At 45.5% G+C, this 20,780-nt stretch overlaps 1 protein-coding gene across 8 annotated transcripts in view; it reads left to right on the forward strand.

Annotated features, from left to right (window-relative positions):
- LOC137429645 (arf-GAP with GTPase, ANK repeat and PH domain-containing protein 1) overlaps nt 1–20,780 on the forward strand; it is a 644,187-nt gene that overhangs the window by 392,585 nt on the left and 230,822 nt on the right. For all 8 annotated transcript variants that reach the window (XM_078779671.1, XM_078779672.1, XM_078779673.1 and 5 more), the window contains one exon: nt 9,932–10,024. In XM_078779671.1, the coding sequence (XP_078635797.1) occupies nt 9,932–10,024 (93 nt within the window). The remainder of the gene's footprint in view (nt 1–9,931; nt 10,025–20,780) is intronic.

Below are 20,780 nucleotides of genomic sequence, written 5' to 3' on the forward strand. Positions count from 1 at the left end.
AACTTGAGTTGCAACATACAAAGTGTAATTTTAGCCAAGTTTGGTCACAATCCCATTAGCAGTTTCGGAGAAGTTACAAGTGTTTACAAACTGACGGACTGACGGACAGACGTACGGACTAATGGACAGACGACGCGCCATCCCATAAGCTTCCCAGAACTACGTTCCAAATCAAGACAGGTTGTAGATGATATCAAAGCCAAGGATTTCTAGAGACTGCATCTCTGCTGTTGTCTGTTGACCACAATGTCAAGAGATACAGTGAGAATGTGTGATTTGCCAGCAATAAATATCATGTCACAGGTGTTTGGCTATTTATTCTATTATATTTATTTACAAATCTCAAACAAGGAAGCAGTGGCAGCCTACCTGTAACAGGTGTGGAGGAACAATACAGGACAAGGTGGAATCATCTGCAAGGTGGTTACAATGATTTTCCAAGGAAGCAGCAGCAGAGTGTTTTTTTATGTAGAACAAAAGCAGGATTGTTCCCAGAAAAATGCTTTGCATAACACCAGCATCTAGAGGTAAGCCAGGAGAAGAAAGGCCATCCACAGCAGCAGTTGCACACACAAAGTATAAATATGTGCGATTGGGTCAGAGGCCGATGAATGGCATTATATCAAATATTGTCCAATCAGAAAGTGACAACAACCTCTTGGAAGATGTCTGTTGAGATTTCCGCTCGTTTTGAGATTATTGATGTCAAATAACTTCTTAATGTCGATTAACATGACAACGTCCATTCAATAAAGAGTAACACTTGAATGACAACTGATGACGACATCGCCAACATATACATATATGTATATACGGTGAATGCCAGACATGGACAGCAGGTTCGTGAAGGACGTCCACGAAAAACGTACCCATTTGAAAAGTTCCATACCCAGTCAATGGCGAATCTGCAAATGGCGACCCGCTAATGTCACGATTAGAAAGTACAAACCCTCACATCATTTCCTCATTCATTTGAACTCAATATCTCTATTTTCATTCCAAACAGATGCCAAACAGACTCCAATCACAAATTAAATAGCGTTAATATAAAAAAGAAACTTTTACCAACACTCGTGACATAAACAAATATTTAAATCCGGATGTGGAGAAGTTCCGTATGGTTGCGTGAATTCAATTACGAATTCAAAATCGTAATTGTATTCACTCAATTCCAAACGTCGTTCCAATCATAAATTGACACTTTAACAAAATACTGTGTTAAATGACGGTTGTATTGGGATATTATCAAATCAGCTCATTATCCTCATGTGTTCACTTCCGGATTTGCGGCAGGTTCGCATCAAGTTAATTTTAAGATCATAATTTTATTGAGGAATTTTTCAAACTTCGTACCTACCTTACAACATCCGCTGGGACCCCAAAACGTTCCATAGGAGGTATGGCGGGGCTTGCCCCAAAACTGAGGGAGTAGTTTGGGGAAGGACAGACAGACCGACACTCCTGTTTTATATATATATATATATATATATATATATATATATATATATAGTTTTTTTTATTTATATATAAATATATATATATATATATATATATATATATATATATATATATATATATATATATATATATATATATATATACACATATATACACAAAGAATTAAGTTAAGCACCCCCCCCCCCGTTTTTTTACAACCTCGCACATTACAAGTTTGTTGTCGTCAAAACAGTGTAATATACCCATGATATGGCTATATTTTCTGGAGAAGTGATATTATGGTCACATAAAAACATAACAATCATGCCGTTTTCAATATTTTATTCTGAATAATTTAAGGTGAAATTTTTTGGGAATTTTAGGCATATTTTCACCTCAATTTAAGTATGGAGCTATAGGTCCATCACGGACAGTGTTGATGACGTTTATGTTTTCTAACGTACAGTCATTGTTCTGAGAAGACCTCTAGCGATCTTTGCGTCAATAACGTGTGTAGGACCCACGTGATCGGATCACTGACTCAACCAATCACTTTTTTTCACTTTGATCACTCAATTTCATCAATGGATAATTGCTAATGTCATACCAATCATTATTTGATCTCACATACCTTAGAATATATGCCAATGTATACATATACACAAAGAATATATATTAGGGGGTGCTTACCTTAATTCGTTGTGTAGGGGTGCTTAACTTAATTCTTTGTGTATACATACATACATACATACATGCACACACATGCAAATATATATATATATATATATATATATATATATATATTGTTACGGATCTCAGTCGTCGGCCTTTTCCCCTTACCAAGGGGGGGTTAGCCCCTTGTCTGTTACTGACCGACGTGAGTCCTGGAAATCTCAACGCTCCTTCCGGTCAGGAGCAGCCAGGGTAATTGGTCAATGAAAAGTCCCAAGGACCTGAGTGCCACTCCTGACCGTGAAGCAGGGAAGAGACTCCCGCTCGAACCACGGTTTTAGATAGACTAGTTGCCGAGCGGTTTTTAGCAACCCGGAGTTCGGGCCATTTAACAAAGACTAACCCGATTATAAACGTTGGCCGAAATCGCACCACAGGAACTCAATGGGGAAATCTCTAAAACGATCGGATGAGCATGAAGAAGGAGGCAAAGGTAGGAAGAACAAATATTTATTTTTATTTACACAAGACTAAAGGAAGAAAAGAAGAACGAAGTAATTTACAGGGAATGGAAGGAGCAGAAGGACACAGAGCAATTCTTACTTATACAGTTTTATTTAAACCCACAGGACAAACGAACAGACTCACACGAATGGGGAATTGCAGATTGGATTGGCTGGAGGGAGAAGAAGGTGGGACCACAGGGCTGGAAGGTTTGGCAGGGCGGCACAGCAAGCAGGTCCGCTCCGGGCTGGAAGCGAGCAAGGCGCCGGCAGGCACACGTATCTCGTTCCACGCGGCAGGCACACGTATCTCGTTGCACGCGGCAGGGCTGGTTTTTGCTTCGACACGCCTCTGGCTCCCTCGATCATCTGCTGGGTGGGGGCTTCCCTCGAAGGGTTATATAGCCACGCCCTACCAAGCCATAGCCACACCTTACCAAGCCATAGCCACACCTTACCAAGCCGTGCCCACCGAGTCCTGGTTGGGTGCAAGGGCTTCCTGGCTCCACCTCCTGATGACGATGGGCGGGCCACGCCCTTCTTCCCCGAGTTTACCGCGTGCGTAATGGAGGGCGAATGCAGTTGGCAATGGAGGTTTTGGGCAATTAAAAGAGGAAATCTTTCTTATTTGATTCGGTGCAACGCAATGAACTTGTAGAAAAACAGAGCCTTATACTGACATAGAATAAAGAGATAACTATTTCGAAGGTCCTATGATTTTCTACATGTATGCGATGGACTAGCTAAAGGGACGACCTTTGACCTTTACATGAATGGAGGTATTTACAGGAATCATTACTTTATTTACAAGGGGGTATATTTACAAAGACAGGATTCTCAAATCCGTTACACTGCCCCCTTCTTCCTCCAGGCACGTCCCGGGCCGATAAAACTTTAACTTAATGTGACACGCAGGTGTAATTTCCCTCTACAATTAATCTGACCCTGAGTGCGACAGTTTTAAAACACAAATAAATATGTCCCGCTATTTGCGTTGCACCCTGCCTGACAGATTCACGCCCACAGTTAACCGAATTGCGGAATTAATTTTCAAACTATACATGAACGGTGGGGAGCATTATTCACAAGTTACACTATTTCATTATTTACAAAACGCAACCCAGGACCTGTCATTTCCTTTTTTTTTAGGAGACACAAAAAGAAAATCCTGTGGGAGGGAAGAGACAGCATGCACTGCATCGACGCACCAGCACCAATAAACACCAAAGCACCATAAAGCACCATCCGGTGCACAGTCATCACATTTGTTATTGATAAACGATGACGTCTTCTCAGCTGGGCCGATGTTCTTGGCTGCTGGGCCGATGTTCTTGATGTTCATTGCTTCGTTACTTGCGGCCTATTTGGACATAATAAAAACAAAAAGCACAACCGTGTCCATTTTATTTATGGCCCACAGGGGGCCAGCTATGGGTGGTTCACCTGTGGGCTTGGTGCCACCTCACCGAGGTCCGCAAGCAAGATCTCCCTTGGGCCATCGTGGCCGGTCCCAGCAGAGGGGCTAGGCCCCAACACATGGGGTCCATCAGTGGTGCTCGGCCACAGTACCGTGGTCCATATGGTGGTGCTCGGCCACAACAACGTGGTCCATGAAGTGGTGCATCGATACAAGCAGCTGGTTGCGGGGATTCGGGCACACAGACTCGGCCTCCCGCACGCTCCCCCTCAGTGCCCAGAGAGCACGATCCATGGGTTGGGGAAGGAAGACAAAGCAGAATTAGCGAGGCAAGGGCGCAAGGGTACACATCAATCAAGGCAATGCAGAACGAGGTGCGCACGGAGAGCGAAGTGAGAAAGCTCGTTCTTACCGTACGTCACCCCCCCTGTCACCTACTCCACCCTTGCCCTTACCCATATTTACAACAATTTATAATTTGTCTCTCGCGTCACGTCTTCCCCATCTCTCCCCTAATTCAAGTTCGTACCAATCCCTCTAACCAAATTTGCCGTCACCAATTCGTCATCAATCCCTCTTACCAAATTTGCCATAAATTCAAATTTCTCATCAAATCCTCTTAAGGAGGAAGAGACGGAACAACCAGCACAATGTCACACCCACGTCATGATGCGTCTCACATTTCCAAAACATCTGCACAAAAATAGAACAACAAACCATGGCACGGTGTGGAGTTCTGGCACCTCAGGTGAGTGGATTTAGATGGCGCGAGGAGATCTCAATCCTAACTACCTCCTAAATGACATTAACACAATATACACTACCCGGGGTCTTTCCCTGCCAAACCATTGGCCATCTTACACTCTATGTGGTTTTAAGAACCAAACTCCCATTGACCAAACTATGGTGCCCATCAATTTGGGGTCTCACTCCCCCGATTCAACTCCCTGTGCCTTCGCACAATTTCTGGGCTGAGTCGTGTGGCTCTCCCAGCAGGTCTACCCACCTGCACACCTCCACCACTGCAGATGCCTCCGAGCTTACCTGCTCCTTACCCCAACCTATCTACCTGGGGAAGGCCCTCTGGCGCTCTCCCCTCTCGGTGCCCTCTCTGGCACTGAGCTACCCGGGTCCGTCCTCCGGATCCTCGGGCCCCACTGAACAACTCTACTGACTCCCAGAGCCCACCTGCGGCCTCACCTGGCCGACATCCTCACAGTGGCGGAGTGCCCATTCAACTACACACACTAACAGGCCACACGCCCAGCCATTTCCATGTCACTAATGCACCCATCCAAACACCATTCTGTCACACGCACCACAGATGCCAATATCCAACCACAATTTACCTATACCCTCTGCCTAACTCTTAAACTACCCTCCCCGGGTATTCGTGATCGGGATCCATCCTCCCCATACACTCCCTTCGCACCAACCACTCCACTCCACATTTTTCACCATACTCACTCCACACCATCCATTCCACACTTCATGTATTCCATACCATTTATTCAACCATTCTCCATACACCTGCTCACTCACTTGCACACCTGTGCTCACACACCTGGTGCCACCTGCACCCTCCTTCCTCCCAGGCTTCTTCATTCACTCAATACAATGCACAATCACAATTATTCCTCATACACTGCTCCATACACTTCCACGCTCAATACAACCCACAATCGCACTTTTCACCATACACTTCTAACTCTCCAAACCATTGCCTCAGGCACCCAAATTCTCCCACGCTCATACACACATCTCTCCCGAGCATTGCCCCTCAATTCCTCATTTGCTCAACATGCTCACCCACAAAAAAAACTTCCATACCAATCCTCATTCAATACTCTCACCAGCACGCACAACTGCATCATCTAAACTACCTGGTATCCTTCTAACTTGGTGCTCCCCGTCTTCCCTTTAAATTAAGCACATACCACGTCATTAACAACCATTCTAACCTCTCTACGTCCCCGACTACCTGTACAATGTCGCTACTTACCTCTACAGTTACCTATGGTCATTTCTCTAGATCCCTATACATTATCCTCACCCTCCCTGGCTTGGTTTTCACCGCCATAACCCCATAACTAGTGCTCATGTGCCCGGGGATGGGAGGGATGGTGAATTTGCCATCCCTCCACATCGGCTATCTCTCACTATAAATTTTGCCAATCCAATTTTCTGCAAATCAAAATTTGCCAATCACTGCCAATCATTTTTACTATTCCCAATTTCGAGTCAAAACACTATCATCATCACAGTCCGCTATATCTGAGCCTCTCGGTCCGTCATGACATCATTAAAACTCGGCTTCGCAAAGCCGAGCAATGAATTCGGGTGGTTTGGTCGCCTGCAGGTTGAGTCCGTCCGGCATTCGGTTCAAGGGAGGCGGTTTGCTCGGGCCGAGATTCCACGCACCATCTCGGCGCGGAGCCTTTCGGTCTCCAGCCCGATGGCTCAATCTCGCCCGGCCGGAACGCCGCAACCACATGGGGGCACCGCTCCGGTCCCTCCTACCTGCCCTTGAACCGGGCCGGTCGCCTTGCCCGGCAAGGCCCGGACTCGACCGTGTGGGGCGGGGCCAGGCCCGGATCGTGCGCGACGCTCCGAAGAGGAGTAACGCAGCACCTCCGCGCCGAGCCTCGCATCCAACAAAGCGCACCGCGCACCGAGTGCTCTCGTCGGCTATCCGTCGCCCTAAACGCTGCCCCGGTCCACGTCGATGCTTCACTTGCAGGCTCACACACATACGCGACCCTTTTCACACTCACAAAACCCGGCGTCTCGGCGCCTCCCGTGCATCCCACACACTCCGTCCATTCCACCACCGCCCTGTTACACACCACACCTCTCGCGCGCCCTCTTGTGCACACTCTCCTGTTACATCCTCTGTAACACTCACCATCACGCGCTCCGATGTGCTCTCCCGCACTCGCGCCACCACCAACTCAGGTGTACATTCCCGCACACGCTCGACCATTCCAGGTGTGCATTCTTCCATTCCAGGTGTGCATTCCTTCTCACCTGCCACAACCAACTCGTACTCCATGTCACTCTCACCCTCGCACGTACACTCCGTATCGCACAGACCCTCCGACGTGCATTCGCTCTCGCACTCGGTATCACTCCCACACTTTGTAACACGCTCACTCTTTGATGCACACTTTTTCCTCACACGCGTGCCATTTTCTCTCACACAGCGCCCACCGACCTCCCACAAACGCCCGCGGTACGCTGGGATCCCAAGCGCGCGAAAATTCTTTCCGCGCCAAACACCCTCCTGCAAAACCTCTTAGCACCATATACAGCACGACTCACCTTTGGGATCCTCCTCTCCACGCGCACCTGCAAATCTTTATAAGGATTAGCAAGTACGGCATCAGGATGTGAACTTAGACTTTGTGCAATTTCCATTCCTCCCTTCAATTCCTGGGCTACCTCCGTCGTCTTTTCAATTTCAATTCCCACTACTTTTTCTTTATTCACCTCGACGACCGCTGGCTTTATTAAAATTCCCTCTTCTACCTCAGCGGTCGCCGGCTTCCCCAAACCCCGAGTCGCGATCTCTACCCCGGTCCACCCGGCTATGCTTTGCTCCACCTCGCTCAACCCGTGCTTCTCAATCCGCGTTACCTCGTCGTGCACCCCTGGGACCTGCTCGCCCAACTCGCGGTCAATGTTCTCCCCCATTTTTTTTATTCGGTCACCCATTCTGTTTTCCATTCCCTCTCTATCGGCCCTCATTTCGTCCGTTATTGCTTCAATTTGGTCTCCCAATTGCTCAAGTTGGCTTCCCACACTCATTCTCAGCATAGTGGTGAATTGCGTCATGAAATCCTCCACATCAAAGCCCGCTGGTAGTGGTACAGCGGGAGCGGCTACCGCGCGCTCGTGCGAGGCGCCATTTTGTGCGCCTCCAACCTCATGCGAGGCGCCGCCATCTTGTGCGCCTGAAACCTCCGCTACCCAATGCGCATTGCGCTCCTCCTCCATGATTCCCACTGCCTCCCTGGGGTCCTGGGTCGACTCTAAACCCTCCTCTAACTCCCCTACCGGCATCCAGTCGCCTTGATCATCCATGGCACGATTTAATTTAGATGTTTTACACGAAATTTCGGCCGCTCCAAATTTTGACCAAATTTTTTGATGTTCTTAAAAATTTGGTTCGGGCCCAAATCCCACTTCTGACACCAATTGTTACGGATCTCAGTCGTCGGCCTTTTCCCCTTACCAAGGGGGGGGTTAGCCCCTTGTCTGTTACTGACCGACGTGAGTCCTGGAAATCCCAACGCTCCTTCCGGTCGGGAACAGCCAGGGTAATTGGTCAATGAAAAGTCCCAAGGACCTGAGTGCCACTCCTGACCGTGAAGCAGGGAAGAGACTCCCGCTCGAACCACGGTTTTAGATAGACTAGTTGCCGAGCGGTTTTTAGCAACCCGGAGTTCGGGCCATTTAACAAAGACTAACCCGATTATAAACGTTGGCCGAAATCGCACCACAGGAACTCAATGGGGAAATCTCTAAAACGATCGGATGAGAATGAAGAAGGAGGCAAAGGTATAAAGAACAAATATTTATTATTATTTACACAAGACTAAAGGAAGAAAAGAAGAACGAAGTAATTTACAGGGAATGGAAAGAGCAGAAGGACACAGCAATTCTTACTTTTACAGTCTTACTTAAACCCACAGGACAAACGAACAGACTCACACGACTGGGGAATTGCAGATTGGATTGGCTGGATGGAGAAGAAGGTGGGGCCAAAGGGCTGGAAGGTTTGGCAGGGCGGCACAGCAAGCAGGTCCGCTCCGGGCTGGAAGCGAGCAAGGCGCCGGCAGGCACACGTATCTCGTTCCACGCGGCAGGCACACGTATCTTGTTGCACGCGGCAGGGCTGGTTTTTGCTTCGAGGTGCCTCTGGCTCCCTCGATCATCTGCTGGGTGGGGGCTTCCCTCGACGGGTTATATAGCCACGCCTTACCAAGCCATAGCCACACCTTACCAAGCCATAGCCACACCTTACCAAGCCGTGCCCACCGAGTCCTGGTTGGGCACAAGGGCTTCCTGGCTCCACCTCCTGATGACGATGGGAGGGCCACGCCCTTCTTCCCCGAGTTGACCGCGTGCGTAATGGAGGGCGAATGCAGTTGGCAATGCAGTTGGCAATGGAGGTTTTGGGCAATTAAAAGGGGAAATCTATCTTATTTGATTCGGTGCAACGCAATTAACTCGTGGAAAAACAGAGCCTTATACTGACATCGAATAAAGAGATAACTATTTAGAAGGTCCTATGATTTTCTACATGTATGCGATGGACTAGCTAAAGGGACGACCTTTGACCTTTACATGAATGGAGGTATTTACAGGAATCATTACTTTATTTACAAGGGGGTATATTTACAAAGACAGGATTCTCAAATCCGTTACAATATATACATGCACACACACACACACATATACTGTATATATATATATATATTATATATATATATATATATATATATATATATATATATATATATATATATATATATATATAATTATAAAATTCATATAATTAGTATATTCTATGAATTATATCATGAGAGTTCGGTGAAATTTTTTTTCAAGCATTTCATTATAACTGCCTCAAGATGTATCAATTGTACAATGACTCATCTCAAACTACAATGCCTAGTAAGTCAATGTTGAGACAGTTCAGGGAGCAGGATGAACATTTTTGAATCAATATTTGGTTTTTTTCACACGTTAGTTCAGCTTGTGGGTTTTTTTTTTTAATAAGATATATTTTTTGTAAGTTGTGTTCTCTTTTAACAAGATTAAGCAGACTTATGATATGAATGTGGGTTTGTTTTGAGTTGCTCTTTCAATTTGTCTTTGTTTCTTCTACCCGATTAAGTCTCGGAAAGGCAGTGACACTGAGAAGGAGAGGAAGAACCTGGAAACAAAATCGGATAATATTGGAAGTGGAAGGGCAATTCCCATCAAACAGGTGAGAGATTTGGATATTGTGTGTGTCGTTGGTTGTTATTTCCATTTGTGGGTTTCAGGAGGTGGTGGAATGGAGTCCTCCCAGGACCCAAAGTATCCACCTATGTGCATGTGCGTGTGTGTAGCGTTTGTGTAATTAAAATGTACTAGCAATGGTACCCGCCCTGTGGGCGGGGCTTCAATTGGGAGGCCCAAATGAAAAGGCAAAATATCAGAAATTAAAGGCTTTTTTTATTTTAAATGATTTATATAAACATCTGTTCAATCATATCACACGCCAATCATCAAAATCTAAACAGTATTTGTAGAATTTCAATAAAAGCCACATCACTGTTCATATCGGTAAATATAATTCCATCGTGTTTGGAAAAACTGGAAAATTGGAAAATTGGAAAAAAAAATAGCAAAACAATATAGCTTATTTTACTCCAGGGGGTCCCAAGATTACCCACCCAAAATTTTGTTGTGATTGGTTCAGCCGTTTTTTGCGGTACCTGGGAACAGACGGACAGACAGACATTTGGTGAATTATAGTAAGATATGGTGGCACTGTTTTTTGTTTATTATTCCAACATAATTTTAAGGTGGAAATAGTACATGAATCGCGTGAAGGACAAGGAAATTAGAAGACTTCAGTGTCGTTTTGCATGAAAATCAACAAAATGCATTCATAGGATATGTAACCGGGATCCCAACCTGTTGAGGTGTATGTGCTCAGATTGGAGCAACATGAAGGCCAATCCAAATCCTGTTGTTTCTAATACAATAAAATATGTTCCCTTACAAGGAGCCTCAATGCAGGAGGAGTTTAGGGGTGATGGCAGTGATATGTCTTTTTCTTATTTCATGAATGTGTATGCCGTCCCTCGGATGGACGTGAAACTGGATATCCCGTCTGCTGGTATTCGTTGATGGACGTTAAAGATCACACGTTCTCCTTCATAAAGAGTAGGTGAGTTATCTCACTGCCACCGAGACCAAATTACAAATTCCTGCCCTAACCAGCAGAGGGCATTGCATCAGCAGCATAGCCGCACCCTCAGCCAATGATGCTGCCCCAGAGCCTTGAGCTCTGTGCAAAAGAGGACAAGCAAGGTTGTTGCATCAATGAGTGTATCCTTCTTCCGAGGGGCCTTCAGGCAGCTCTCTCCATATGCTGGTATTCACTTACATTCGTTAAAAATCTGTCTTTTGGAAGGAGCAGGCCATTGTGGTGCCAATACCTGGCCAAATTCCAAATTATTGCTCAAGCCAACAGCACCCTGAAAAGGAGTGGCGACCTTTCCAGGGTTGGTTCTCAGCCATGGAACGTCTTTCATCGGAGGTAATGGGCTGGAAACATTGGTCAGGCAGGAATAATTTTGATATGAGAAACAAATGCAGTCGTGTGCAGGCAAACCATGTTTCCTCTAATGCATCCATTTTATTTGTACATCTTGCGATCAAATGAGAACCACACGATGATGTCCACACATGTGACATCATTACGGTGACATCCGTGCTATTAAACTACATTTTCACGCCAACGCTGAATTAAGAATTTTCATTATTTTGTGAACCCCTATAACGTTGTTTATCATTTGGATAAAAGTGCACAATTGTGATTATGTGCTTTTTCACACGTGTACGAAGTTAATTGTCATCATTACAGGAATGCTTGGGAAAAAGATCTCTTATAATCCCTGTCCGAATTGCTCATTGATTTGGATAACCATAACTTGTTACCTCCACCACCGAAGGTGGACGGACGTTGTTTTCACCCCGTCTGTTTGTCTGTCTGTCTGTCTGTGAGCAGGATATCTCAAAAAGTTGTGGACGGATATGGGCAAAACTTGGTGGGCAGGTTGGGTGTGTGACAGGGACCGATTGATTCAATTTTAATGAAGATCCGGATGCAGGAATTTTCTCAGTGATTCTTCACCATTGAGAGATTGGGCCAAAAAATGATATGTATCAGGATATCTCAAAAAATGTTGTGGATGGATTCGGAAGAAACTTGGTGGACATCTTGGGAGTGTGATAAGGATGAATTGATTTGATTTTGGTTCAGATCGGGATGTAGATCCTGTTTGCGGAAACTGTTCGACCTGGCGGAAGTATGCGCTCCACAGAGTTGTAGTTGCTAATTTTTTATTGGTAATAATTGTATTGTTACACCACAATTGTATAATGGTGGAAGGTGTGTGCTGCAATAAGTACAGTTAATAATAAAGAACCACCTTTGGAGGCCATTTTTTTCCCCGCAGAGCAGGGGTTGGTCTTTTTTCAGGGGTTGGTCTTTTTTGGGCACCGTGGTCCCCTTTTTGAAGCAATGTTTTATGGCCGGATGCCCTTCCTGCCGCCAACCCTGTAAGTCGCGTCTTGCAACACACAGGGAATTACCAGTGAACTGGTACTCAATTAGCCGACCTCAGAAGGATGACAGGCTGAGTCAACCCCTCTGGCGTTAATTCAGCGATCGACCGGGATTCGAACCCAGGATCCTAGGATCCCAAGCCGGCACCCTAACCGCTAAGCCAACACCAGGCTTACAGTTAGTAATATTAGACACTTATTTGGAGTTCATGGGAGTAAAATTCCCATTTAGTTGAGGCATAATTTGATTCTTGTCACTTTCCCAAAACTTCCAAAGTAAATCTTGTGTTTCTATCTTTTGTACTGGGAAACGTTGTTGTCTTGCAAGGAATGAAGACATACGTTCGTAATTGGGTTACTAAATTTGCCGAAAGATTTGTTACGTAACATACGGATAGCCCCGAGAAATAGTGCAATATATTTGGTTTAATTTAGTTGTTCAAGAAGCTTGGATAGGTTTCAAATAGGTGATTGCTATATAAGGTAATAAGTGGCCTAGGAGTGGCAAGCTAATGTATTCTTTCTTACAGTTTTGCGATGGCGGCAAAACTGTGGGAAGGAATACATCCGATTGAAATTCCCACTCCCTGGATTACATGGCGACAAACAAGTGTCATTTTGTACAGGTAGCTTTCTATACAGCTTGCAAGGTGGTGCTACATTTTATCAATGAGGTGCCTGATTGGATGAATCGAGGAGGTTTGGAGAAACCATTAGAGATGGCGAGTGCTGGAGGGCCTTTTGTCATTTTAGAAAATTATGTTCCTCTTGACCGCTCCATAAAACAAACAATTTATTCTGAGAGGATGGTATATGATGTGATGGTAATATATCAATACTGTACGTGCATATGAAAATGAATTTTAGTGTTTTTGTCTTTTGAGTCTTTAAATGAATGCATGCCGGTCAGCCAATGTAAATGCGTGAAGTGACTATACAATGATTTGAGTGAAGGGATGGAGGGTTGGTTTCATGTGAAAAATATCAGGTTAATCCCAAAAATTCAAATTCTGCTGATCAGTTTATTCTGGATATGTTCTGGACATTCCTTGTGTATTGGTTATTGCTGGAGGTCTGCACTCTCTCTCTCGGCTCACTCAAGTCACTCAGTCACTCAGTCACTCAGTCTCTCTCGACTCAGTCACGTCTCACTTCTCTGCCGCTCCATATCTCAACCCTCAGATCGGCAGTCTGCAGCCTCCTCACTCTCTGCAGACCTGGACAAAGTCACAAACTGGTCAAACAAGTGGAACATGTCTTCATGCCTTTCAATCCTGACAAATCTCTCACACTCACTATGTCTCTCCGAAAAGACCGACTGGACAACCCTCCCATCTACTTTCTGAACAATCCTCTTGAAGAAGTTCTGTCACTCAAGCTTTTGGGTCAAACTATCTGCCATGATCTTTCCTGGGAAAACCTCATTTCAAATCTGGCCTCCAAAGCCAGTCACCGACTGGGCATCCTCCGTCGTGTGAAGTCCTTCCTTGGCACACCTGAGCTCCTCACCACATACAAAGCTTTCATCCGCAGCTTGCTGGAATACTGCTCTCCCCTCTGGGCTAGTGCTCCTGCCTAGCTCCTGCCTAGCTCAGCTTCACGCTGTAGAAAGCAAAGCTTTCAGGATCATTGGAATCTCCCACGATAAAGCTGATTTTGAGGGCCTTTCACTCTCTCACTGCAGGCAGGTTGGTGGTCTTTCTGTCTTCTACAGGCTCCTCTCTGGCCTAGCTCCCCAAGCTCTGTCTGTGCTGTGTCTTTTCTCCTGCCTCTGGAACAAACTCCCACACTCTCTTCAATCCCTCTCCTCCCTCCAGGTATTTAAAACAGCTGTTCACCACCATCCAAAACCTTGATCTTTTCTACCCCCATTAATACACCCCAAATCCACCTCGTTCAATCTCCGACTTCACTCCTGAAATTCCTAGTAGTGTCAATTTGTTTTATACCTGTGTAGTGTGTACCCCTTAATCTCCTACCCAGTTTCAGATTCATGGCTGACTCAGGCAGCTTTTCATCAATGATTCTCCTGTACTTTGCACCATCCATTGTCCCTTCTCTCCTGACAAACTTTCCAGTCCCTGCTGATGAAAAGCAGCCCCATAACATGATGCTGCCAATACCTTGCTTGACAGTAGGGATGGTGTTGACTCAGTGATGTGCAGTGTTATGCTTGCGCCAGATGTAACACATTGAATTTGGACCAAAACTTTCAATTTTTTGTCTCGTCTGACCACAGAAAGTTTCTCCACATGCCTGCAGTATCATCAAGATGCTTTTTCACAAACTCTATACGAGCCGTTTGTGAAGCAGGTAGTGTTTAAGGCCTTGACTAGCTGACCACACGTGCATTCCAAGCTCTGCCCACTCCCAGCCAAGGTAGTGATGCACCACCACCCGAGCCAATTTGAGATGAGAGGCGGGCATATGTTATGTAACAAATGGTGCGAGGTTGCATGTCGTTATTTCATGTTCTTCAATGTGAGACTTGAAAGATTTTTTTTTTTGTGACAATGACCTCCTATGTGTGAAAATAATGTATTTTAGCAAATTTTGGGGAAATTCCCCAAAGGGTTTGGAAATGTTTAACGACTAAATACATTTTTTATTCTAAATTGACCAAAACTTTTTATGGGGCATGGCCTGAATTGTAACCGCTAATGGGGCAGCTCCACTTCACTCCAGCCCTCACCCCTTCCCCAAACCCGTTGTATGTGCATGTGGATTGCTGCCATGTCTAGGTCACTCTGCTTCCACTCCAATGCGGTTCCAAATCCAGTGGGTGACATTCCCGTACACCCACACTGTTCCGTGTTGAAGCTTTTCTCGTGGGTGAAGTCAATATCCACTCCCCAATCTCTGAGATGTTGTTTCGTGAAGAATAGATGAAAGACAGACAAAAATACATGGTCGAGCAGATAAAGGGATGACACTGACTGTACAACATCAAATAACGTTTCCTACGTTCCAATGAATGAATGAATTATCGTTTTAAGGCCATTTTCCCCCCACTAGAGTGAGGGTTAGCCTTGCGGGCCCCATGATAATCATGGTTCCCTGTTTGAGGCAATGTTTTTTATGGCCGGATGCCCTTCCTGACGCCAACCCTTAGGCCTCAGTCACACTGGATCGTACGATTTCTGGATCGTGCGATTGATGGCAATCTGGCCGAGGTACGACCAATCGTAAATGTTTGCTACGCTCTCCATTTGCGATCGCAAACAGCGATTGGTCTTAGGGGTCATCATACGATTGGTGGTACGCGTGGTTGTGCGATCACCAACGATTGGAGAAGATCGATCGATCGCAAGATCAATCATAGGTAATCATGCGAATAGTGGTGGCGATCAGCGACCAATCGTACGGTCAATCGTGGTGACTTGCGACCGCTCGGACAATCAATAGTGGCGACCTGCGAACGCTCGCACTTCCGATCGAGAGGTTGAACAACAAGTGGCACCACCAATCGTCAGGTGGCAGGACCAGTAGCACGACCAATCGTGCGACTACTTCACCCACTATTATGCACGACTGGTGGTGCGTCCAAGCGTGACTGGTGGTACGACCATGTAAGACCTGTCTGCGACCTCTTACGATTTGGAATCGCAGGTCAGAAGTTTTGAGCATGACCATCGACCTTGTTGCGACTGATTTTGCTCTGGCGATCACCCACGACCTCTGCGACCAGTCGCGCTCTTTCTACGATTTGCCGCGATTCACAAAATTTTCGGTCACAGCTAGGTCGTAACCTGGTCGCAGGCCCGGTGTGACTGGGGCTTTAGTCGCCTCTTACGATGCGCAGGAATACAGTGTACCTATTCTAAATCGGGGTACACACCAGGATCATTCATCCCAGCAAGCTGGTACTCAATTTGCCGACCTCGGAAGGATGACAGGCTGAGTCAACCTCCCTGGCGTTAATTCAGCAATTGACCGGGATTCAAACTCAGGATCCTAAGATCCCAAGCCTGCACCCTAACCGCTAAGCCAACACCAAGTTTGTTAAAGCCAACACCCGGCATTCCAATGTTAAAGACAATACAGTAAATTCTCTGCAGTGCTCCATCCCCTAACTCATAACACAATGAAACATCACACTTTGTCCACACTACATGAACACAATGTAGGAAAGACACAGAAATGGACGGAAAAGCAACATTCAACTCCCATCTTATTTACTACCAGAAAACTTTTTGTCCATGTCGATGCCTTCGAGGTGTAACAGTACAATTGCGTTTTCCGTGTTGCGGGCAACGCTGCACTGCTGCGCCGCATTTTGTTATGGCGGCACGTTGCTCCATCGTGGGTCAAGTGTTGTGGGTCACAAAAGTGCCATAAAAATGTTGTCGTGCCATAATATTGTGTTAGACCATAAAATGGGAATGTATCTCGGTTTCAGCCTCTGCCTATAAGCAGTATAATCCTGCTGTCTAATTTCCATAGTGTGTATTTGCTGGCAATATTTGACAAATGTATTTTCCCCCAGGATATTGTTGTTGTTTCTTACAGTTTATATAATATTAATGCTATGTAGTTCCGGTTTGGGTGAATGTAAGTGAGCTTGCACTTGGCTGTGGCAAATGTCGTTTGTGTAAGTATCTTGCGTTGGTTTTAAGGTACCAGAAGGTGGTGAGGAAGAAGAAGTACTTACATTAATGCCACATCCTCATTTTGACATGATACAGTATCTATTGCTGTGCCATGTATGATGTTATTGTAAACGGTAGATGTGATGAAAGCCACCCTCCTCCCTCCGTGCCCTTACCAAAACATGGAAATTTGTTTGGAGTTTTATCATCCCGAAATGCCTTTGTGATCTAAGACCTGCAGAAACAATTACAGATCATTGTACAGCTTCGGTCGCAAATTCTGGGATTGGTTACACCCGAAAAGCCTCTCGGTTCAAAATGGCCGAGGTTGCATGGCTCATTCGAGATTTGGAAAAGTTTGACGGTATCCTTGCGGGTTTTAGCGTGACCTTGCTATATAGCAGAAAGGAGGGGTAGTCGTGATCGGGTCTGCCTGGCTGTTGCCCTCCTGGAGGAACTTTGTTGCTGATGGCTTCCGTTAAATTTGGAAATGCTAATTGATTTTGTGGTGTAGGGCAGTTAAACGGCTACTGTGGGCAGAAACAGATTGGTTGGGGCCTCACATCATTACGACGGAGAGGCAGGACGGGACCCAGCTGGCTCCGGCCTGGTTTAGCGATCGCCAGAGAGTGCTAGAGGATGGGATGGCTGGTGTTTGATCCCATCTGGCTCGCATCCCCCCATTACAACAACGTGCCCCACATCTGTAATCAGAGGGTTGCCGCGGCCATCATGATCAGTGCCCGCCATCTGGCACGCGTTTCAAACCCGCCGCACTCTCGAACGGCCCGGGGAAAATTGCCCTCACCGGTCCCGGCCCTTCTTAACAAGCGGGTTCTTCATTTCGCCTCCACCGCCCCGTGCTATGGGATCGCACGCACTCTTCATCTGCTGCAAGGCTCCGGTGCTGGGAACGGAGTTTAATCATTGCCGTAATCGCACCGCATTTGGGTGTTAATGGGTTCCAAATGGTGCCGATGGATCTCTGTGCTGGCATCTGGGATCCACTCTCCATGATTTCTTCTGTTATTAGTTATCTTCAATCCTTGCAGCTCGCGATTGGGTTAGGTGAGTGCTTCGAGGCACCATCTATCTGCTCTTCGCTTTCCTCTACAGCCAATGAATGTAGTTAGCTGGTTTTTTATCGCCTCACTTCTGCTGAATTAACAAACAAACTTTATAATACAGTTGTTTTCATGAAACATGTTGAAAACATGTCATTAGACATTTTGAGCCATTCGAAAAAATATCACTTTTGTTGTAATTTTATGTTTTGAATCATTCTCATTGGCATGCAAAAAACCCACACATATATGTAATTGAATCATTCAAACGCCATTACATTTTAAATCACAAAATTCATATCTGCTTTACTTGCAAAGGTATCTCCTTGCTCGAAAGTTGAAGTATAGTCCTGAGAAAACATTTCAGTTCCTGTAGTTCTTAGGTTTTTAGAGACAAAAAGAGAAGATTAAGAAGAGTAATATGTATACATACTGTATATATATATGTGTGTGTGTGTATATGTGTGTGTGTATATGTTTATTGGTGTAAACCATGACAAAACAGCAACTCAGGTACAGTCAGTCATCTATCTACATATCTGGGCAGTGTCTGTGTTGTCACTGAACTACTCCCTCAAACTTTTGTTTCCATGGTGGTGAGGTGTTGAGAATTTCGTGGTGGTGAGGTGTTTTGAATTTCGTGGTGGTGAGGTGTAATCGTCCCAAACTTCCAGTCTGCACCTTCCCCTCCTGTATGTATGTGCTGAGGGGTTCTTTTTTAATTTTATTTATTTATTTTTTCAAGGTAAATTGCTTATAAAAATGTAATATCACAAACACTATAAAAAAATTTGTGCAAAATAATTATTTGCATTATGATTGGTGTAAATCATGACAACACAGCAACTCAGCTACCATCATTATCCTCAGTTAAAACAAGCCCGTTCCTCTGTAACATCGCGTGATGATGCGAGCGTAGAGAGCCGAGTCAAGCTATTATACACACACACACACACACACACACACACACACACATATATATATATATTGTTGCGGTTTTAGAACCCACACTTTTGTAAATAATAATCACTTGTAAATATGACAGTAAAGGTTAACGGTAACACCCTTAGTTAGTCCACAAGCAACACGTAGGCCACCATAGAAACTCAGCTATTTCCTTATTATGTGTTTTAGATAAGGCTGTGTTTCCAATAGTTGAATCTGCGTTGCATCAACCAAATAAGGAGTAGGCCCTTTTGTTCATTTTGCGACCTCTCTCCAAATTCTGTTACACGCCTTGGTTAGCGTTCGCTCAGGCGCCGCCATTGACCATGCGGTCGGCTCGAGGAAGAAGGGGGCGGAACCCCAAGAAGAAGGTTGTGGCCACGTCAACTCACCATCAGGGGGTGGCCGGTAAGCCCCCACCAACCAACCAGGGCTGAGGTGAGCTCGGTGGCGGGCGTGGTTTCGGAGGAGCGCGTAGTAATCTTGGCGCCAATATATAATCGCGAGTGCAAATCCCTTTTACGGACTCGTTGAGAAAGGCGCGTGATGAACGGACTTCTTTCGGAGGACTCCTCGGCGGCGGCTGATTGTAAAGGACTTGTTGGAGGCGCACCTATTGTGAGGGACTGCTTTTGATACGGAGCGCACATTGGAAAAGGGGGGACTCACTCGCTGGCGCTGAATGAGAATTGGAGAGAGAGAGGGAGCGTTTAGCACGACCGCCCATCTGTTACATACGCTAAAGGACACGAGCCCTCCCCCCCCCCCCCCCCCACCCGCCATATGTAAGGTCCGCTCGCGGGTGAACGATACACGCGAAGCTGCCTGCCGGGTTTTCGCCCACGGAACCGGAGTCTCACCTGGATCCTGGACCCCATCGCCTGGATCAACTACCTGGACCTTCCACCCTACCAGCTGACATCCCGTGTGAGTGTGTATGTTTGTCTGGGGTCGTAAGTTAAGACTGTGTAGTTAAGCCTGCCCTGTGTCCTGCTTCTTCTCCTTCTTCTTCTTCTTCCTGTACATTCTTTCCTTTCCTCTTCTTTTTGGTTGTAAATAAATCACCTTGTTCTTTCTTGGTTTTTCCCTAATCCGATCGCATCCGTCCTTTCTTTCAATTGAGTACCTGTGGCACGATTTCAGAACCGCTCAGAATCGGGTTTAGTCAATAATTGTTAATAGCTCGGATCGCGGATTGCTAACCGCTCGGCATTTACCATCGTATCCGTGGTTCGAGCGGGAGCTATTCCCTCGTTTCCGGCGGGCGTTAGTACTTAGGTAGCAGCGAACCCCTAGGCCTAGCAAACCCTACCTAACGCCGCGCCGGGAAGGACGTTATAGCTTCCCAGGACTCGGGACGGCCAGCTTAAAGGACAAGGGGATTAATCCCCCCTTGATAAGGGGAGCGCCGACCCCCGAGATCCGCAACAATATGTTTATATATGTCAGATATATATATATATATATATATATATATATATATATATATATATATATATATATATATATATATATATGTATGTATGTATAATAGCTTGACTGCTATGTACAGTGTGTACAGTCATGTGAAAAAGTAAGTACACACCATGTAAAGTTTTGACTTTTTCAACATATTTCAACATACAGCTATTTGATCTTCATTTCAACAATATTGATAGATAAAGGTGATATAATACAACAAATATCATATAAAACATTTACATTTTGTAGTCCATTGTATAATTTAAATAAACATAAATGCAAATTTCGCATGTGGAAAAAGTAAGTACACCCCTACATTTATCACTACTTCAAATACCTAAAA

This window comes from Myxine glutinosa, chromosome 6 (genome assembly GCF_964187855.1).
Source record: "Myxine glutinosa chromosome 6, kmMyxGlut1.1, whole genome shotgun sequence".
NCBI classification, from domain to species: Eukaryota; Metazoa; Chordata; class Myxini; order Myxiniformes; family Myxinidae; genus Myxine; species Myxine glutinosa.